The following is an 18238-nucleotide window of genomic DNA, read 5'->3' as shown; positions in this document are numbered from 1 at the left end:
TTATCGTTAACTTGAACAGAATAAAGATAACATTTTGAAGTTCAACTTGTGAAAATATGAAAAAAATGAGGATTTGGACATCGATAAATGTTTATTAAAATGGTTTATTCAGTGTTGAGATAAAAATATACCATTATAAAAAATTGAATAATTTTGCTTGAAAAAAAAACGAATATATGCACAACAACTAGGACACACTAATTTTAGAGTTAGTATATAGTGGTTGGCTTACAAATTGGAAAAAAGACATGATTATATTATCGTTTATATGTTCATTACCTAACGTATTTCGTTGATATATGTCTGGATTCAAATAATGATTCATCGATTTCATCAATTTTTTTTAAAAAATTCTAATAAAACTCGATATCTCAACTTTTTCCCGTTCCCCTTGAGATTCGACATAACGAGAATCTACTGTACCTATATATATATAGATACATATATTGTGCGATTTATAGTGCCTTTTGCGTTTCGCCGTTTGTGCGAAACAAACTTCCTGGGAAATATATATACGTAGTCGGACCTTGGGGCGATCTCTCTGTGCGCGCGCACTGCAATATAATATACGCTCTCACAGATGATGATACGTACACACGGCCGGTTAGCGCGAAGACCGCGAGACAGCGTCATCATCCCTCTCAGCGCGGCTGCCGCTGTTGACCCTCTCGGTACGCCGCCGCAGCATCCGATAATCACAAAAATTTGTCTCGCACATGCGCCCCACCGGAGTCAACAACACCACACGCACACGCACGCACGCTTTACATGCACATATATAATATGTAACGCGAATATATAAATAGCGTAATGCATTACATCATGTATAATAACGCGGACAGCGATCTCTCCGAACGGCGTCGCGCGACGTGGCGTTGTTCCGTGTACACATGAGTACTACATCATTTAAATATAATAAGTAATAACACATGACGTACGTTTTATTCGGTTTTAGTGACAATATTATGGTCGTACGTAATAACGTTATAACGACACGCCACCGCCGACAACGCCGCCTCCTGCAGACGACTCACTACGCGCGGAATACCATCACATCGCAACACGTCAACGCGTCAACACGTCTAAGACGCGGTACATACCTATAATAAATTATATAATATACTGTATACACGCACGCACACTTGTATTTATATTATTATAAACACGACATATTGTACATATAGGCCTACTACTACACATAACGTCAAAACGTTAATTTGCATACGCGCAGTAGGTATTATATTATATAATATCATAATATTATCGTGCGTGTGTAAACGATAAAAATATTATTGTATACGTCATAATCGCGCCGTATATTATATACAAACAACGGCCACTATATACGCGATTGCCTTTCCGATGAGCTATTATAATATATTATGCACCGGACGGCGGGGGCCCAATACCGCGAGGTACACCGTCCCATAGGGTATATCTATGTATATGTTTATTATTTATTGTACGGCAGTGTTGGCCCTCTCCGGCCTCGTCCCGCGGAGACCGTTTACCCGGCGTGACGCGTGTAATAAATAATAATATAATAATAATAATAATATCACGGACGCGCGCGACCGACGATCCCTGCAGGCGTGGTCCTCCCTCTCCACCACTCCACCCCCAATCATTAGATCGATTCGTACAGCGTCCGCGGTCCCGTTGCCGCGCCGGGACGACGTGACGCGCGCTGTCCGTCTGTCGCGCGACGTCCGTCTGCCGTGTCCGACCACTGCGCCGCCGTCCCCACCGACGATCGCGGCGGCGGCGGCGACGACGACGACGACGTACCCGTGAGTCACGTTTTCCCTCGTTCCGCGGCGCGCGAGTGACGGACAATCAATAACCTTATCACAAGCAGAGCGGTACAACACACGGCGCTCTCACACACACATATACACGCGAGCGCGCGCGCGGCGCCCGTTGACGAGCAGTACACGCAAACACACATACACGCACGTTCTGTAGTGTCGCGTACACGCGTATGCCGTGCTCGCTGGTCGTTTCACTGGTTGTGTACTTCGGTGCTGGCGGTACGACTGTCGCTCGACGACGACCCGACGACGGCCACGAACGCGCGCAACGGCGGCGTCTGCTGCTCCGATTTCCGCTGCTGCCCGTCACCGCCGCCGGGCCGGACTCGCCGTGCCAGTTGTAGTCCGTCAACGGCAGCGCCATCGGCCGTCTCCACCGCGTTTGCCATTTACATTTAATGTCGGCAAAATATAAATCCATCTGTTTCGGAAGGTGAGCCACTCATAGATTTCTGTTAGCGCACACACGCCGCGTCCGTGTCCCGTCGTTTAGCTCTCGCCGGCGGCAGTCGCGTGCGTGTCCGGTGACGACGGACTGCCACTGCTGCTGCCGCTTCTTCCTCTTATTATTCTTCGACTACCGGGTCACCAGACGGTGGACGACGCTGGACAGCCGCTCTGGCCTCAATTCTCTGTCCTGCTGTCACCGTTGTTGGTGTCCGTCTGAACCTCACGTTTCCAGCAGCTCTCGTATCGCCAGTGTCGTCTGTCGAGTCGCCGTGGTGGCCGGTCACGTTAACCATTTCTGTTGTAACCATCTAGTCGAAAAGTATTGTTCAATTTTTTATTCGACACAGTAGACTTTATGGTATTCTTTGAGTTTGATATTTTTAAAATTGTTTTTAACGTTAAACAACTGATACATTTCAATCCTTTTGATGCATTTTACGTTTGAAGCATGATCAACGACATTGGATGTCTCTTGTAAGAATGTTATAATGTTGTTACTTCTGACACATGTAGTGTACTCCTACCTACCCTAATTGTTGAAACATTTTTGGACTTATTTAAAAATGTGAGGTGTCATTTTATAGCATATTCATCACTATTTCTTATCGATAGCATACCATTTTTCAATAGCTATTCGTTTGTCCAACAATTTATCAGTAATTACTGCCAAAGTATATTAAGTATTTTGTTGTATAATTATTTGTAAAGATAATATTTAATGTTAGGTATAATTGTTTTGTAGACCAATATTAAATATGAATATAAATATTTTTTAATGCTTATGTTATGATATATTGGTGTGAACATTCAACCATATTGAATATTTCATAATTCAATAATTAACTTTTAGCCCATATCAATTATTATACATTGTACACATTATAATCTGTTTTTCATAATAATTAATAGGTGTAATCTACATTCTACATAGTTAAAACTAACTAGTGTTATAGCAATTTTATTATTTAAACAATCCGTATAATTTTATGAATAGAAGAATTATAAATAAACATAGGTATAATGGGTATGCATGTGCATATGCTTATTAATGCACCTATATGGCTATATCATACACGAGAATTTAATTTTCTTCATGAAATATTTCTGTCTTATCATACTTTTCTTATAACGAATATAAAAAATACAGTTCAATATCTAACTAAAAATAAAATGTAGAAATAAAATTAAAGTTTTGCCTTTAAATGGCTATTTTAATTCATATTTTTTAAGTTATATACTGTAAAATATATTTATACGCTTATTGTAAACAATAACTATAAAAAAAAAAACAATGGTTATACCTATAGTTAGAATGGTAATTTATTAAAACAGAAAATATTATTTATTTAATGGTATTTCTGTTAAATTAATAAGTGTACCTAGGTCTTGGATATAGTTGTAGTTAGATTATATATATATATATATATATATATATATATATATATAACATAAACTAATATTGTTATTGAAATTAGATCAATACTATTGGTCCAGTAGTGAAATATTTCCATTTACAATACTTATTTTGTACTCCAAACATGTACTCTAATGTATACAGTATTTGACTAAAAATATTGAAACACAATAGTGTCTGTTGGGTTTGCCGTATAAACGAATTACTAATTGATCTTTTCTTGAACTTCTAATGTTAGTTGTTAGTTGCCATAACAACTACAATGTAGCCAAATTGCATATGTTTCTAATAATGGCTGTTTTTGTAAGAAAAATAAATTTTAACATCCACCCAGTATTGTTTTCAAATATTCTAGGTAATATTTATTTAACTCCAGTAAAATTCATAGGTAGTTGTTTTATATTTGAGTACATTATAATAATTTATTATTCAAGTGCTGACAATGGTTTATTATTTTGTAAACTAAATTATATGTATATGTTTTTTGTTTTGTTTTAGATTTCAGAAACGGTGGGACCCGTATTTTGAAAAGCTATGATAGGCTTGAAACTGGACAATGATGATTTATCAAAGATTTTCCCTAAGTGTCGCCCATCTACTGTACGATCTACAGACTTAAATTTAAATCCCCTTTGTGACGACGACACAGACCATGATATGGATTTGACTCAGTCAAATGAACGGCAAAGAAATAGGTACTAATTATGAATATACAAATAAGCTCAATAGATTTTATACTTAATACTCCATCTTTTCCTGAGTTTCTTGATGTAAAATGTCCAGTTTAACACATTTTTTAATTATACCCTTGGATATTGTTTTAAATTAATTATACTGTACTTAAATTTTAAGGTCAATTATAAATAACCCTGCATTATTCAATAGGTGTGATAACATACGTGGAAATGGTACTAGAAAACGTAGCATCCGTGGAATAAGAAAATTTCGAACTCGCAGAAGAAGTGATAGTGATGCTAGTCAAGATTCATCATTAGAAACTAGTATTGAAGACGATGAGGAAGAAATTAATGAAAACATGGATGAAGACGAAGATGATGAATCTGATATCAAAAATGCATCCAGTGAATCTGGAGGCATGTGTAATGTTGACATTGGGGCTGCTAACCGAACAAGAAACTCAAATAAACTCAACTCAGCATCACATCAATCTACTTATAAATTGAGAGATTCAAGGTTTGTTGATATTATTTTAGTAAACTTTCTGAAAATTTATGTGGTTTGAGCTATATTTATTCATATTTGTGGTTAACTTACAGAATTATAGAAATAGCTGGAGGTCGAGAAGTCTATAGTCAAAGCCGAAGTAAACCTGGACGGAAAACCCGTCAATTACCTTTGCCTACAGAAGTCGATTGGATCAAATCACCTGGCCGGGTTTGGGAACTTCGCAATAGGTGAGTTATAGATTTAATTTGGTTTTTGATGAAGATTTTATGGTACCTTACTTTATTATTTATAGTTAAATATTATTATTTTTATTTTTAACTTAATAATTAATTGTATTTTGTAGGGGACTCGATGTTTCAAGTACTGAATCTTCACGGGAAATTTCTGAAGCCGTATTTTCTACTGATGTTAAACCTACCAAACATCAACGACCATTATCCTTAGGTATGTAAATAACTGTAAGAATAAAATGTATTTTATTATTTTTATTTACTATTTATTTAGAATTAGATGATCCAGTTTTGTTTGATGATATACATAATGATATGTGGGATAAAGTTCAACATGATGCTTCGATTGGGCACTATGGGATGCATCATCATAAAAATACGTACCAAACTATTGATCCATGTCAACATCATTTAAATTATAAAGTATGTATGGATTTTTTCTTTAAATTTTAATGATGATTAATATTAATTGCTATATATTTTTTATATATTTTTTATAGACTAGTCAAAATGGTGATATAAATATGATTGCAAATAGTAATCGATCAGAAATATCAAGCACTGAAAACACTGATGGATTAGTTAGGTCTCAATGTGAAATTCAGGCTAATGATTTTAATGGATCACCAAAACAATACAGGGAGGAAGAACAATCAATGCCATCTTTATTATCATCTCCTACACTTTATATGCCTCGACCAGGATTTCCTCAAGTATATTTGTAGTATACATAGTATTAATATTATTGTGTTTATAATCCTAATAATTTTAATTTTTCTTAGAGAGTGATTCAAGATGATTCTAGGTCTTCCAGTCCATCTCCAACAATGAATTTCGATTATTTGTATGAATTTTCAGAGACTAGAAAAGTTTTAGAAGAATTCTTCAAATCTGGAGCTGAAAATCAAGATAATCAACAGTTACAATTCCAGGTATATAATAATATATAAATATATTTTTATGATATAAATTATAATGTTTTTAACTTGAGTTTATATTTAATTTTTGTTGAAAAAGTTAAATTATTTTGGGTGATTCACAAATTATGCTCACTCCCATTTTTTTCTAAAAATTTGATTCAATAATGAATTTTCTAAATTTAAATTTTTGGAATTATTAAGTATATTTACTCTAGTTGTTGATATGTTTATGTTCACATTCCCAGTTGTAAACACATTAGTGACTTGACCCTCATCCCTCTCCTATTACTATATAATTATTTATAATAGTGTCTTGGAATATAGTATTAGGTCTAAGGTACAAATGGGAGGCAATAAATGCTCATACTGGAATCATATTGACTGTACATTTATGAAATTAAAGTATATACAAGGACTGATAAAAACATTTAGCATAGTCATAGGCACAATTAGAGGGGCGCTTAGGGTATATTTAGCATCTTCAAATACTTTTTTATAATATCACATTCAGCAGTGATTCAACACAATGTACGAAAAATGAAGAGCTTAAGCACCCTCAGTTTTTTTTTATTGAAATTACGTCAATGAGAGTAGTAAATAATACTTAACAGACTTAATTCTTAATAATTAAGATTTATTTGTATACTTATTGTTAATTATTGATAATATTATATTCATGTAATGATTTTATGTTAACTTGATATATTTCTTATCTAGGATTTGGAGTATGAATTGCGACGAAGAATACCAGTTTCTGAACAAGGTAATACATATGTTGGTATGCATCTATCAAATGAAGATGTACACAAAAATTCACAGTTATCCCCACATAAACATGATTCGTCATCAGATGGTTCTCGATGTTTAGCTGGAGTTCATCAAGTATGTATAATTATTAAATGACCGAGTTTGTAAATAATATGTTGTATGATTAATATTTCTTTAGAGCTGTGTTGGAAGGTATAGTCGTAATGTGACTTTATCACCTGAAGTAACAGACTGTGAAGATGCTGGTATGGGTAGTGATGGAGAATCATCTTCTATGGTAGATGGTCAACACTTAATTCCATTATGTGGTGTAACGTGTATCACCATGCCAGTCTTAGAAGATGGATTGTCTAGTGGTCATACTAGTGATACAGATAATAACAATCCAACTGTATGTAATATATATTTTATGTTTTATTGATTAATAACATATATTGTTTATGTACTCAGGTATTGTTAATGAAAAGACAAATTAGTGAGATTGAAAGAGAAATAATAGAACGTACAAATAGAGCCAGTAAATGTGATAGCATTGATGCAAATGCAAGTGAGGTACATTCCAATAGCCAAGAAACTGGAATTCAGTTATTAGATTCACTAGGTTTGTTTTTCAAATAATCTTATAAAATTAATATACTAGCATTTTGATATTTCCAAGACAAATTTAAGTTTTATGATGTGGGGTTGCACCTAATTTAAGTTATTGAAAATAAAATACCAATATGATAATATAAGAAATACAAAAAACAACAATTACACCAAGGTTGTAACTTAATAATAAGGTATGGGTCAACTGATGTTTAAACTCAAACTATTTGAACTTGAATATTAATAATTAATTCTTTTTTTTTGAACTGTCAAATTTTATAAGTTTAAACAATATGTGAACTTTAATAATAGTAAAACAGTGTTAACACATAACAAAAATAATTTAAATTTAATTTCTGTCATATTTGAATATTTCAAGCTTAATTATGCTTGAACTATTAAAATTATTTGAAATGATTATAAATATTATAAAATATTATATTAATCTGTCAGAGGAGTTCAAAGAGTTTGAGATTCCACCCCTAATAATCATATAATACACACAAAATAATCAATTGTTTTTTGGAATATATCCCTTTGTTATAAAAACAAATAAATTAGTAAAAGCATATTTTTGGTTTTAGTAAGACCTGATGAGAGTAGAACACCTCCTCCACCAGCACCAACAGCACATCGTAGTGCCAATGAATCTGCTGATTTAGTTGAGGCTGCTATTCATGAAATAAGATCTAGTCTTAGACAAACAAAACCATTAAAGACTACTAATGTGGATGATGATATATCTCCAGGATGCAGTCCTAGTAAAGATAGTACGAACTCTAATACTGCTAAAACTGAAGATTTACCTATCTGGGTACCAAGGTAAAATTATAATTTACTAATATTTGTTATCAATGATTCCAAATAAAATTGACTATTGCTGTGAAATATCAATAACATTTCTTTAAGATTTAAAATAATTTACTGATTACACACTTTTTTTTTTTTAAGGCATAGAGGTACTGGATCTGGACCTAGTGGCGACGAAGGTATTTATCTATTTATTATTTTCTTTGGATCATTATTTTTAGTTTTATTTAAACATTTTTAATTACTAGAAGAAGCTGATACAGACTTAGAAACTGATAGACTTTTAGGACAGCAAAGAACTGATGACACTGGATTCTTTGATGAAAAAACTGTAAGTTTTTAAATAAACTATAAAATTTATTTCCCTAACACTTTGATAACCCCTAGTGGTTTTATAGTATTTACTCAAGTGGCGTATATTGTTTGAGCAATTGTGACATGTGTTACTAACCCAGTCGGTCAATTATTTTAATTTTTAATTTTAATTTTTAAAAAATAATTAAATAAATAAGCATTTAAGTTACAAAAAATTAAAAGAAAACAAATTAGTTTTGTATAAAATATCACCACAGGACTGGAAGAAGTCAAAAACACGGTCTTTATTACCGTTTAGTTTGACGACATCATCAAGCAATACGTCCACACATCCTACACCCGTAGAACCGGCTGCTATAATTGAAAAACCATTCATCGTAACCCAAACCCTTAATCCTGCAAAAAAGGTTTGCCTATGTGCTTTCGACTTCAATTTTAGACATTTTAATAGTTTATTGATTTAATTAATTTTTTGATCATAGTTCTCTGTTAGATACTATGTAAGACACTATGATGGTTTTTTATTTGCATTACACAGTTTTTATTTTGGCTTTTAGTTAGTATCTATATTTCTTACAACAGGTGATGTTTTTACAGTATGAGCTAGATACTAGAACTCTCTATTGCTGATTACATACAATTAATTTTGAATTTCATTAATTATTTCAAATATTTCTTCTTTTGAAATCACTGTAACTAGTTAATATCTTAGAATTATGATAATAAGTATTATCATTTATATTATTGTAACTATTTAAAGTTCTACTCTTGTGTTACTAGTTGTTTTTTTTATTTAACTACTTTTGAAGTGACGTTAAAAAATCATTGAAATTAATCCTTATAAACTGTTGCTAAAAGTAAAGAAAAGTACCTATTTAAGCAATTTTTTTTTAGTTTCTAGAAATTATCATCTCAATTTTATTAAGTATATTTTACATTTTAACTTTTGTTAAATTAATTTGAAATACTTTATTATTTTTTCAGCTTTAAGTATATTTCAAATGTTTATGACAGAATGACAGATTCATATTTTGATGTATGATTTTTTTTTATTAAATTTATTCAAAAAAAGAAAATAAACTATTATGCAATATCTTAAAAATAATATCTAAATGTTATGTTGTTAATTGGACAATTCATAATTTGCTTTATCATTTTTGTTGATCAATATTTTATTGTTTTACAAACATAGAGATACTCTATACTTCAACATAGATCAGTTTATTTTATTATGGCTACAGGAAAGGGTAAATTTTTGAAAGTTCTAGAATAAATACGCATTGTTATACATTTGAAATATTTAAACCAAATTTCAAAATATGTATTTTATATACAAATGAATTATTTTTATATGCATTCTAATATAAATTATTCATATTTAAAATTAATATCATAAACTCAATTTTATAATCACTTGTTGTTGGGATTTTTATTTTTATAGTATCTGCTTAATTCCATATGAATAAATGCTTTACAAATGTTGTAATCCTTTAATTATTTATGTAGTATTATTTTTATGTATTGAATGAATGTTATTAAATTAAATTTATGCTGGATTGTTCAAATTTCAAAGTAAAATTATATGAGTTATTGATTTTAATGATAAAAAATACATTTTTTTCATAGGAGAAAGATGGAACTAAGAAAAAAGCACGAAATAAAGAAGGTCAGTAAAATTGAAATGATTTAATAATATTTTTAATAAATTGTAAAAAACAATGAATAACCGCTAATATATTATGCCGCATGGAAAATTGAGAAGCAATTTTCAGCAATATTCAATAATGATTTTGTTTCAATGCTTTTATTGCTAGTCAACACTTAAAAGGCAATACAATATTATTTAAACAATAATTATGCTTAACTAAAAAATTAACTAAACTTGAGGTTATGAATAATGATGCTTTTTACACTTGCTATCAGCTTGCCTGTCAGCAGCAAAGTACTTTGAGTTAATTAGTTAAAGCCTTTACAAATATCTTGTATTATACAAACATTATAACTATCGTCAAATTGTAAACTTAATTATATAATAATTATTTTTAGTTTCTGAGTGAAACTAGATGCAGTATATTAGTTATTCAATTAATTATAAATATATATTAACAATTTTGTGGATAGAAAAACTACTTAAAAAGTTTTATCTTACTTATTTATACATTTAAAAATTTGTTATCTTTCTAAGACAACTGTTGAAATCCTTAGTAATTCTTATGAGATTATAAAAATTCTACTTTTCAATTAAATATGTAGTCAAAAATAATGCAATTAAAGATAGATTCCTTATTGGCTATAAGTAAGGCTTATCAAGTTCTGTACAATTAGGGTGTTCAGATGTCCTAGTTTTTAAAAGTTTCTTTCGTCGTCCCGTAAACCTTTAAAATATATTTTTTATGATATTTCCCGGATTAATGCGTTAATATGAATTTGTATTACATTATGTTAAAATTTATATAACTTTTATGGTAAGTTGTAAAATCAAATTCCAAATACGATTAACAATAAATTTAAAAATATTATATATCCTAAAATTACATAATTCATATTGTTAATCAAAATACTTATCTAAATCATATATTTGTTTTATTCAAAATAATTTTTTCTTTATGAAACATATTTTATTTGTCCTGGTTTTCTCTTTAATTATCTGTTTACCCCATGTACAATAGAAAAATATGATTTAACTAAAAGTTACATTGTATTATATACATTGATTAATTTTTAGATAAGTATTTTTTAAGAAACTTGCTCTTCTAAATTGAGTAAATATATGTTATTTTATTTGTATTTTATTTATGGTATATTATTAAAAATTACTTTTTTTGTAATTCTCTAATATAATTGATTAATTATTCACTTTTCCCACAAGACAGAGTAATAGAGAAAATTAATCAATCTACGTGGAAAAGTGCATAATGATGTGTTTCACATGCCCCCACAATGGAAATATTTTAAATTTTGATTAAGACTGTTTTTAAATGGTCTAAAATAGATAAAATGGTGCATAATTGAAAAATTAAATGTTAAAAGTACTGTCATTTTTTATTATAAGTCATAATTTTATTCTATGTATATAATTTGGTAGTTTGACAAATACAATTTTGTACATTTGCCTCATGAATTGAAATATATATGTTAGCCACTAGTATATTTCTGGTATTTTTTCTTATAATAAATATTATAATCATTAATTTATTTACTGAGGTTATAAATATCAATATATTAATATAGTAATCAGATAAAATTAAACTTGTGCATTGAGTATCTCACTTATCTCATTTGATATTACACATTATTTTAATCCTTGAGATTAAGAGGACGTTGCACCCGCATGTGTTGTCTAAGTCTTACACACGTATAATATTGAAAATATTAAATAATTGAAAATGCCAACAAGAGAACATAGATAATGTTCTTACCTAAAAGTTTAATAATAGCTCAATTAATTCACTTTCATATTAAAACTGGTAAATGAAAATTTACTATGTCTCATGTGTGTAAAACAAAGACAACACATGCGGATGAGACGTCCTCTTAATTATTTCCACTGATTATTTATTTCAGTGTTTATATACAGGATAAAATATTTAAAAATACTTCTTTATTTTGATAATAATTTTAGAAATGTACTTTTATAAAATGTATCATTTTAATTTTGAAAATATAAACATCTAAAATATTAGTAATCTCATATTGTATCCTAACTATAGTAAATAATATAATAACAGAAGAATCAATTAATATTTTGTTTTATAAAATTCGATTCCCAAAATTAGAATTTATAGTAAAAATCTTTTTATATAAAATATGATAACTTTTAACTAATGAATATTTTAAAGTAAAATATTCAATAAATGGCTTAAAATGTTTCACTTATATTTTTATACAGAAATTAAATAATAAAAAAAATACAATTACATGTAACATACAAAAATTCATTCAGTATCATTTTTAAATATTCTTTTTTTATAAAAAATATTTAATACGACATTGAAGATTTATTCATAGTCAAAATGAGTGAAGCAAGACAAATTCCTAAAATACCCAATATCACATCAGAACACTTTTAATTGTGTGTAAATATACTATAATATATTATGTATGTATCTTAACAGCTTTGTTTTGTTTTTTTTATTCCGTTAGGAATACCTCAACACCAAACAGGTATGCTTTGATAAGAATGTATAATTATTTTCTTATAAGTTATAATTTTATCTGCACGGTTTTAACAACATTTCACACTAAAGTTAACATGTATATGATATACCTGTATACATTATTATTATGACTAATATTAAATTAATTTCTTTTAAAATTTTTATACTCTTTCATTTTTATAAAGTTATATTATTATTGATTTTAATATTTACATTTTAAACACTTCTTTGGCCAATAATTGTTCTGCTTTTAATTTAAAGATCTTACTATTTCACTCTTAAATAATTTTTTTTCTGTTATTATACAACATACCATTTAGTTTACTGTGCAATTATGTTCAATTTTTGTCTTGAGATAGATTTGGATTTATCTATTTAATTTATTTATTTTTACTACTATGAGTGCATGTTTAATATGATAGCATTATAACTGTGAAGTTGTGTGTTGAGTAATTAATACATATTATTTAAACTATAATATTGTGAATGAATATAGTATATATTTTAGTTCTTAGATCTGTATAGTTGTGTTAAAAATAAAATTAACAATTGTTAATACTTACTACTAAAAAAGAAATTAATAATTGTTGTTCAATTTTTGTGACCTAGAATGTACCGTATATTAAAAAAAAAATTATTTCCATTTTGTTCTTTTGTTTTTTTTTATTTCATCATTCTAACACTAACAATTTTGCTTTTTTTTTATCAACTGCACAACATGGAATTAACACAATATTGCACTTGATTGCACGGTAAGTCCAATGAAACACACAACTTTTATATTCAATAAACACTTGCTTTAAATATGTTATCGTTGTGAAATTGTCAGCGATTAAATTTTAATTATAATATATACATGCAAAATATTAGAACAAAATAGTAATATCTAATTTTACATTAAAAATGTTTAAAGTTATTATATTTTAACGTTATATTACCCTATATTAAAACCTTAAAAGACTAGTGTTTGAAATTGTATGAATGTGAAATTAAATTTACAACATTCAAAAAATACTTAAGGTATAAGTATCTAAAATTTGTTCTCATATATTTTTAAATTTTTACTTGGTATTTAGTTATGATTCACGAACCTGCAGTGTTAATTGAAGGTGTTTTATTTCGAGCACGTTACTTGGGTTCTACGCAGTTGGCTTGTGAAGGACAACCAACAAAAAGTACCAGGATGATGCAAGCTGAAGAAGCGGTGTCTAGAATAAAAGTAATATAATAAATAATATTTTTTTTTTAAATCTTTTATCTATTCAATTTATCTTATTCCGCTTCCTTACATTTGGATTATAAAATAGGCTTTGGTAAGTTGGATGAGTAAAATAAATCATCTGTGTTGTATTAATAAAATATTAGTATTGAAATAAAAAATGTAATTTGTTTTGACAGGCTCCTGATGGTGAAACTCAACCAAGTACAGAAGTGGATCTTTTCATATCAACTGAAAAAATTATGGTTCTTAACACTGACTTGAAAGAAATCATGATGGACCATGCTCTTAGAACAATTTCATATATAGCTGATATTGGTGAACTGGTTGTGTTAATGGCCCGAAGACGTTGTTTTCTTACACACCAACCATCTGAGTCCACCACAGAAACTGCATTAGTGCCTTCAAGTATAAATGGCGTTGACAAAACAGCCAACAACAGAACTCCCAAAATGATATGCCACGTTTTTGAAAGTGATGAAGTAAGATATCTAATATACCTAAATTATAATTATAACTAAAAATTGATATAATACTAGTGATAATGAAATTTACCAATCATTTTTCGGCAGTTTTTTTTTTATTTATTCAAGTGTAAATTGACTGACACTTGTTATGTACTATTGATATTAACTATGTAGTTTTCAAAAATATTTAAGACATCATTTCATAATTATTGTTGTATTAAATAAGCATATTATATTCTACTGAATATTTTTATGATTTTAATGGTGTATGTGTAGACGTTCAATTTTTGTATCTATAAATATGTATGTATATTCAAAAATATTTAATACATATTAATAAATTTCTTTACTTATACCTATATGGACATTTTAAATGTATTTCTAACAATTTTCACTAATAATTGAAATGATATATTGAGTTAGTAAACATGTTATTTTAGATCGGTACTTATTAAATTATATTTATTATGTATAGGCACAATTTATTGCCCAATCTATTGGCCAGGCCTTTCAAGTGGCATACATGGAATTCTTAAAAGCAAATGGTATAGAGGACCACAGTTTTGTCAAAGAAATGGACTATCAAGAAGTGTTGAATTCACAAGAAATATTTGGTGATGAATTACAAATGTTTGCAAAAAAAGAGTTGCAAAAAGAAGTATGTTATAATTTGTTTGATTAATATCAGTTTACTAATTTTGTTTTTATTTTTCTGTCAGGTTGTAGTGCCAAAATCTAAAGGTGAAATACTCGGTGTTGTGATTGTGGAGTCCGGTTGGGGTTCCATGTTACCTACGGTTGTGATAGCCAACTTGGCTCCAGCTGGAGCAGCTGCACGCTGTGGCCAGTTAAATATTGGTGATCAAATTATTGCTATTAATGGTGTATCACTAGTTGGTCTACCATTGTCAACCTGCCAAAATTATATTAAGGTACTGCTGAATTTATTTATCATACTGGCTTGCAACTTAATTTTAATAAACTGTTTTTCTTTCTTTTATTTCTAAAGAATTCCAAACCTCAAACAGTGATCAAATTAACTGTTGTCCCATGTGCTCCTGTAGTTGAAGTGAAAATAAAAAGACCAGATACAAAATATCAACTTGGTTTTAGTGTTCAAAACGGCGTGGTAAGTGATAAAAGTTATTAATCTTATTATTTGTATTTTATTTTAATTAAATTATTAAGTATATTTTATTTTATGTTATAGATATGCAGTCTACTTCGTGGTGGAATTGCAGAACGTGGGGGTGTGCGAGTTGGTCATAGAATTATTGAAATAAACAATCAAAGTGTGGTAGCAGTACCGCATGAAAAAATTGTGAACCTGTTGGCAACTTCAGTTGGAGAAGTAATTAGATAATGTTTAATAATTATTACAAATTTAATATTTTTAGAAATTAATAATATGCTTATGAAATTGATTTCTGAAAATATTATTAATATTATAACTACAATTGTATTTTATGAAAATATATAAAATAATAATTTCAACATTGATTAAATATATTATATTATGTTTTTATTTTACAGATTTTGATGAAAACAATGCCAACATCAATGTTTCGTCTTCTGACTGGTCAAGAGACACCTGTATTCATCTAGTCTTAAAACATGAATAGTCTATACAATGAATGTAAAAATAATTTGCCATTATGAGTTTAATTTAAACTTTGAGAGGAAAAGTATATTTGTGAGATGTTGCAGTATAACTAAATATAATGTACACATTAGGTCTTGTATCACACTGAACAATCGATACTAAGCCTGGTCAGTTTGTGGATTAGTTAAGGGTTTTTGCACAATTTCACAGGTATCTTCTCCTCCCATTTCCTTTTTATCATAATATTATCAGAGATTGAAAAAATGAAAGAATTAAATATGGAAATAACAATTTTCCAAGCATTATTTAATTTTAATTTTCAACTTATGTTTTCTGTTATAATTTTGAGCATCTTGATATTCAAAAACTCTAAATAATAAGAGATAACATCTACATGATGATTTTAATATACGTTGCATACACATTTAAAACACAATTTATCAAATATTGCCATATCACAAAAAAATATTATATTATTGTACTATACATTGAATTGTTTTTCTAAGTCTAATCAATCTAATTAAGGCCCTAATTTTTATTTTTTCATACATTATGTTTGTTTTTTTTTATATACTTTTATTTGGCATTTTTTATTATTATTTTTTTAATGTTGTTATTGTTATTTTATTTGTGATAATTATCTTATTGCTAATGTATATGACATTGCTGTAGCATTGTATTAATTTATACTTTGACCAACAACATTGTAAGCACAACAGCATTGTCGTCATTTGAACAACTCAAATTTATGTATAATACATAAAATGTGTCTACGGATGCATTAGCTGTGACAATTCTAATTCCTAATTATTCTAGTCATTGTCGTGAATGAACATGTTATGATGTAATTTTTAATCCTAATATTTATTGTGGTCATTAGACTTAAATATTATGTATTATAATAAAAATAAAATGAATATTTAAATTATATATATACATAATGAAGTATTATATGTATAATGTTTATAAAATGTGTTTCTATCGGTTTAAATCTAAAGTATGTATATACATTTTAGGCTTGATGGTTAGTTTATCACAGTTTTTTTTTTAGTGTTTTAATTTTGCAAGCATTCAAATATATAAAGTTAATAATATATAATAATTATAAAAAATCATCTATTAATATTGACTTGGGCACGGTGCAATCTTAAGACAGATAGAACGTGAGAATAATAATAAAAAAAAATCACAATTTAACTGTAAATTGTTATTTGTTCCTAAGATATTATGAAAACTTAAAAAAGTATTAAATTAAGATTTCGATTTGTTTGATATGATGTAATCAAATTTTAAAATTAAATTCATAAAAAATACTAATATAGGTAAGTGCAGTTAAACATATTACTACAATTATTATACATTAAGCTATCATAAAATTCTGCTATAGAGGGGTTATCCTTCTCACTACATGTAATTGCACTTTCATCACAGCTGTGTAAACTCCAATAGCAACTATTTTGAATTGATATTAGATTCATTATAATATATGAAATTAAAATAGAATATTTATACTTGGATACTTGGCTATTTATTTAAATTAAATCAGAAAAAGTATAGTCTAAATTATATGTAATGAACGGGGCTAATATATACAGTATTTATGCATTTTTCTTTTGTGTCAGAAAATTTAATTCAATTCTCATTACTGGTAGTTGAAAATAAAAATTAATGACTAAAAAAAAAATTAATTTAAGTAACACATACCTGAACCATTAAATGATTTTTCCAGTCAATAACAATGTCAACGATATACAGCAACTGACTTGATATTTTGTATTATTGTATGCTGTATTGCATAGGTTCTTTTATAACTCGTTATTGACTAAATTATTTAAATTCTCTGTCTTTAGAATAATTAATAAACTTAATTCCAATACATTCATTCATATGAAAAAAGAACTAATTTCTTTGAACATGTCTATAAATCCACCTATCTCCTCACTTAGAATTAATATGTAAATTAAAACATTATGAGTCGTAACTCAAAAAATCAGATTATAATTTTAGTCAGTTCATCCTAAACTCACATGATATGGGTCTTGATGGCAAGGCTTCACAAGAAAATACTCAGAACCGCCATGTTCTTTCACTAGGCAGAGTATAGTGTTGTGCAGGGTGAGACCACCTTTAACATTAAAATATTATAAACGTGGAACACATGAATAGGTTATTATTCAAAAGCTAAATTCTTCTATTATAGGTTTATTTCAGTAATTATGTAGTCTATTCTAGTCATTGTTAAAACTTGATAAATGAGTTAATTATATTTTTTAAGTTCTGGTTTAAGAATCATGATGA

At 28.6% G+C, this 18238-nt stretch overlaps 1 protein-coding gene across 14 annotated transcripts; it reads left to right on the top strand.

The window, feature by feature from the left end:
• The first annotated feature begins 787 nt into the window (after positions 1-787).
• Positions 788-16870, top strand: LOC132924676 (uncharacterized). 14 transcript variants are annotated; one of them, XM_060989115.1, is made up of 25 exons: positions 788-894; positions 956-1092; positions 4174-4370; positions 4561-4869; positions 4953-5090; positions 5207-5307; positions 5368-5516; positions 5594-5806; positions 5876-6025; positions 6731-6895; positions 6960-7172; positions 7232-7382; positions 7954-8191; positions 8321-8358; positions 8428-8510; positions 8752-8901; positions 10121-10160; positions 12638-12658; positions 13728-13870; positions 14050-14352; positions 14813-14995; positions 15057-15269; positions 15347-15466; positions 15548-15688; positions 15871-16870. In XM_060989115.1, exons 3-25 carry the CDS (start codon positions 4210-4212, stop codon positions 15940-15942), a joined length of 3495 nt encoding a protein of 1164 aa, XP_060845098.1. In that variant the 5' UTR covers positions 788-894; positions 956-1092; positions 4174-4209; the 3' UTR covers positions 15943-16870. The 14 variants fall into 14 exon arrangements, with proteins under 14 accessions (XP_060845098.1, XP_060845122.1, XP_060845115.1 ...); XM_060989139.1 differs by having other exon boundaries at positions 798-1092; positions 5374-5516; XM_060989132.1 differs by having other exon boundaries at positions 798-1092; positions 8431-8510.
• Positions 16871-18238: the final 1368 nt, after the last annotated feature.

This window comes from Rhopalosiphum padi, chromosome 1 (assembly GCF_020882245.1).
Source record: "Rhopalosiphum padi isolate XX-2018 chromosome 1, ASM2088224v1, whole genome shotgun sequence".
Classification (NCBI taxonomy): Eukaryota; Metazoa; Arthropoda; class Insecta; order Hemiptera; family Aphididae; genus Rhopalosiphum; species Rhopalosiphum padi.
Note: the sequence above shows the minus strand (reverse complement) of the source record. Positions and strands in the feature narration are given on the sequence as shown.

Bases quoted from the DNA above. Each gene is read 5' to 3' on its own strand.
- LOC132924676 (XM_060989115.1), top strand. From the start codon at position 4,210: ATGATAGGCTTGAAACTGGACAATGATGATTTATCAAAGATTTTCCCT. The intron at 12,659-13,727 runs GTATGCTTTGAT...CTTGGTATTTAG, and splicing joins AATACCTCAACACCAAACAG to TTATGATTCACGAACCTGCA. The intron at 14,996-15,056 runs GTATGTTATAAT...TTTTTCTGTCAG, and splicing joins AAAAAGAGTTGCAAAAAGAA to GTTGTAGTGCCAAAATCTAA.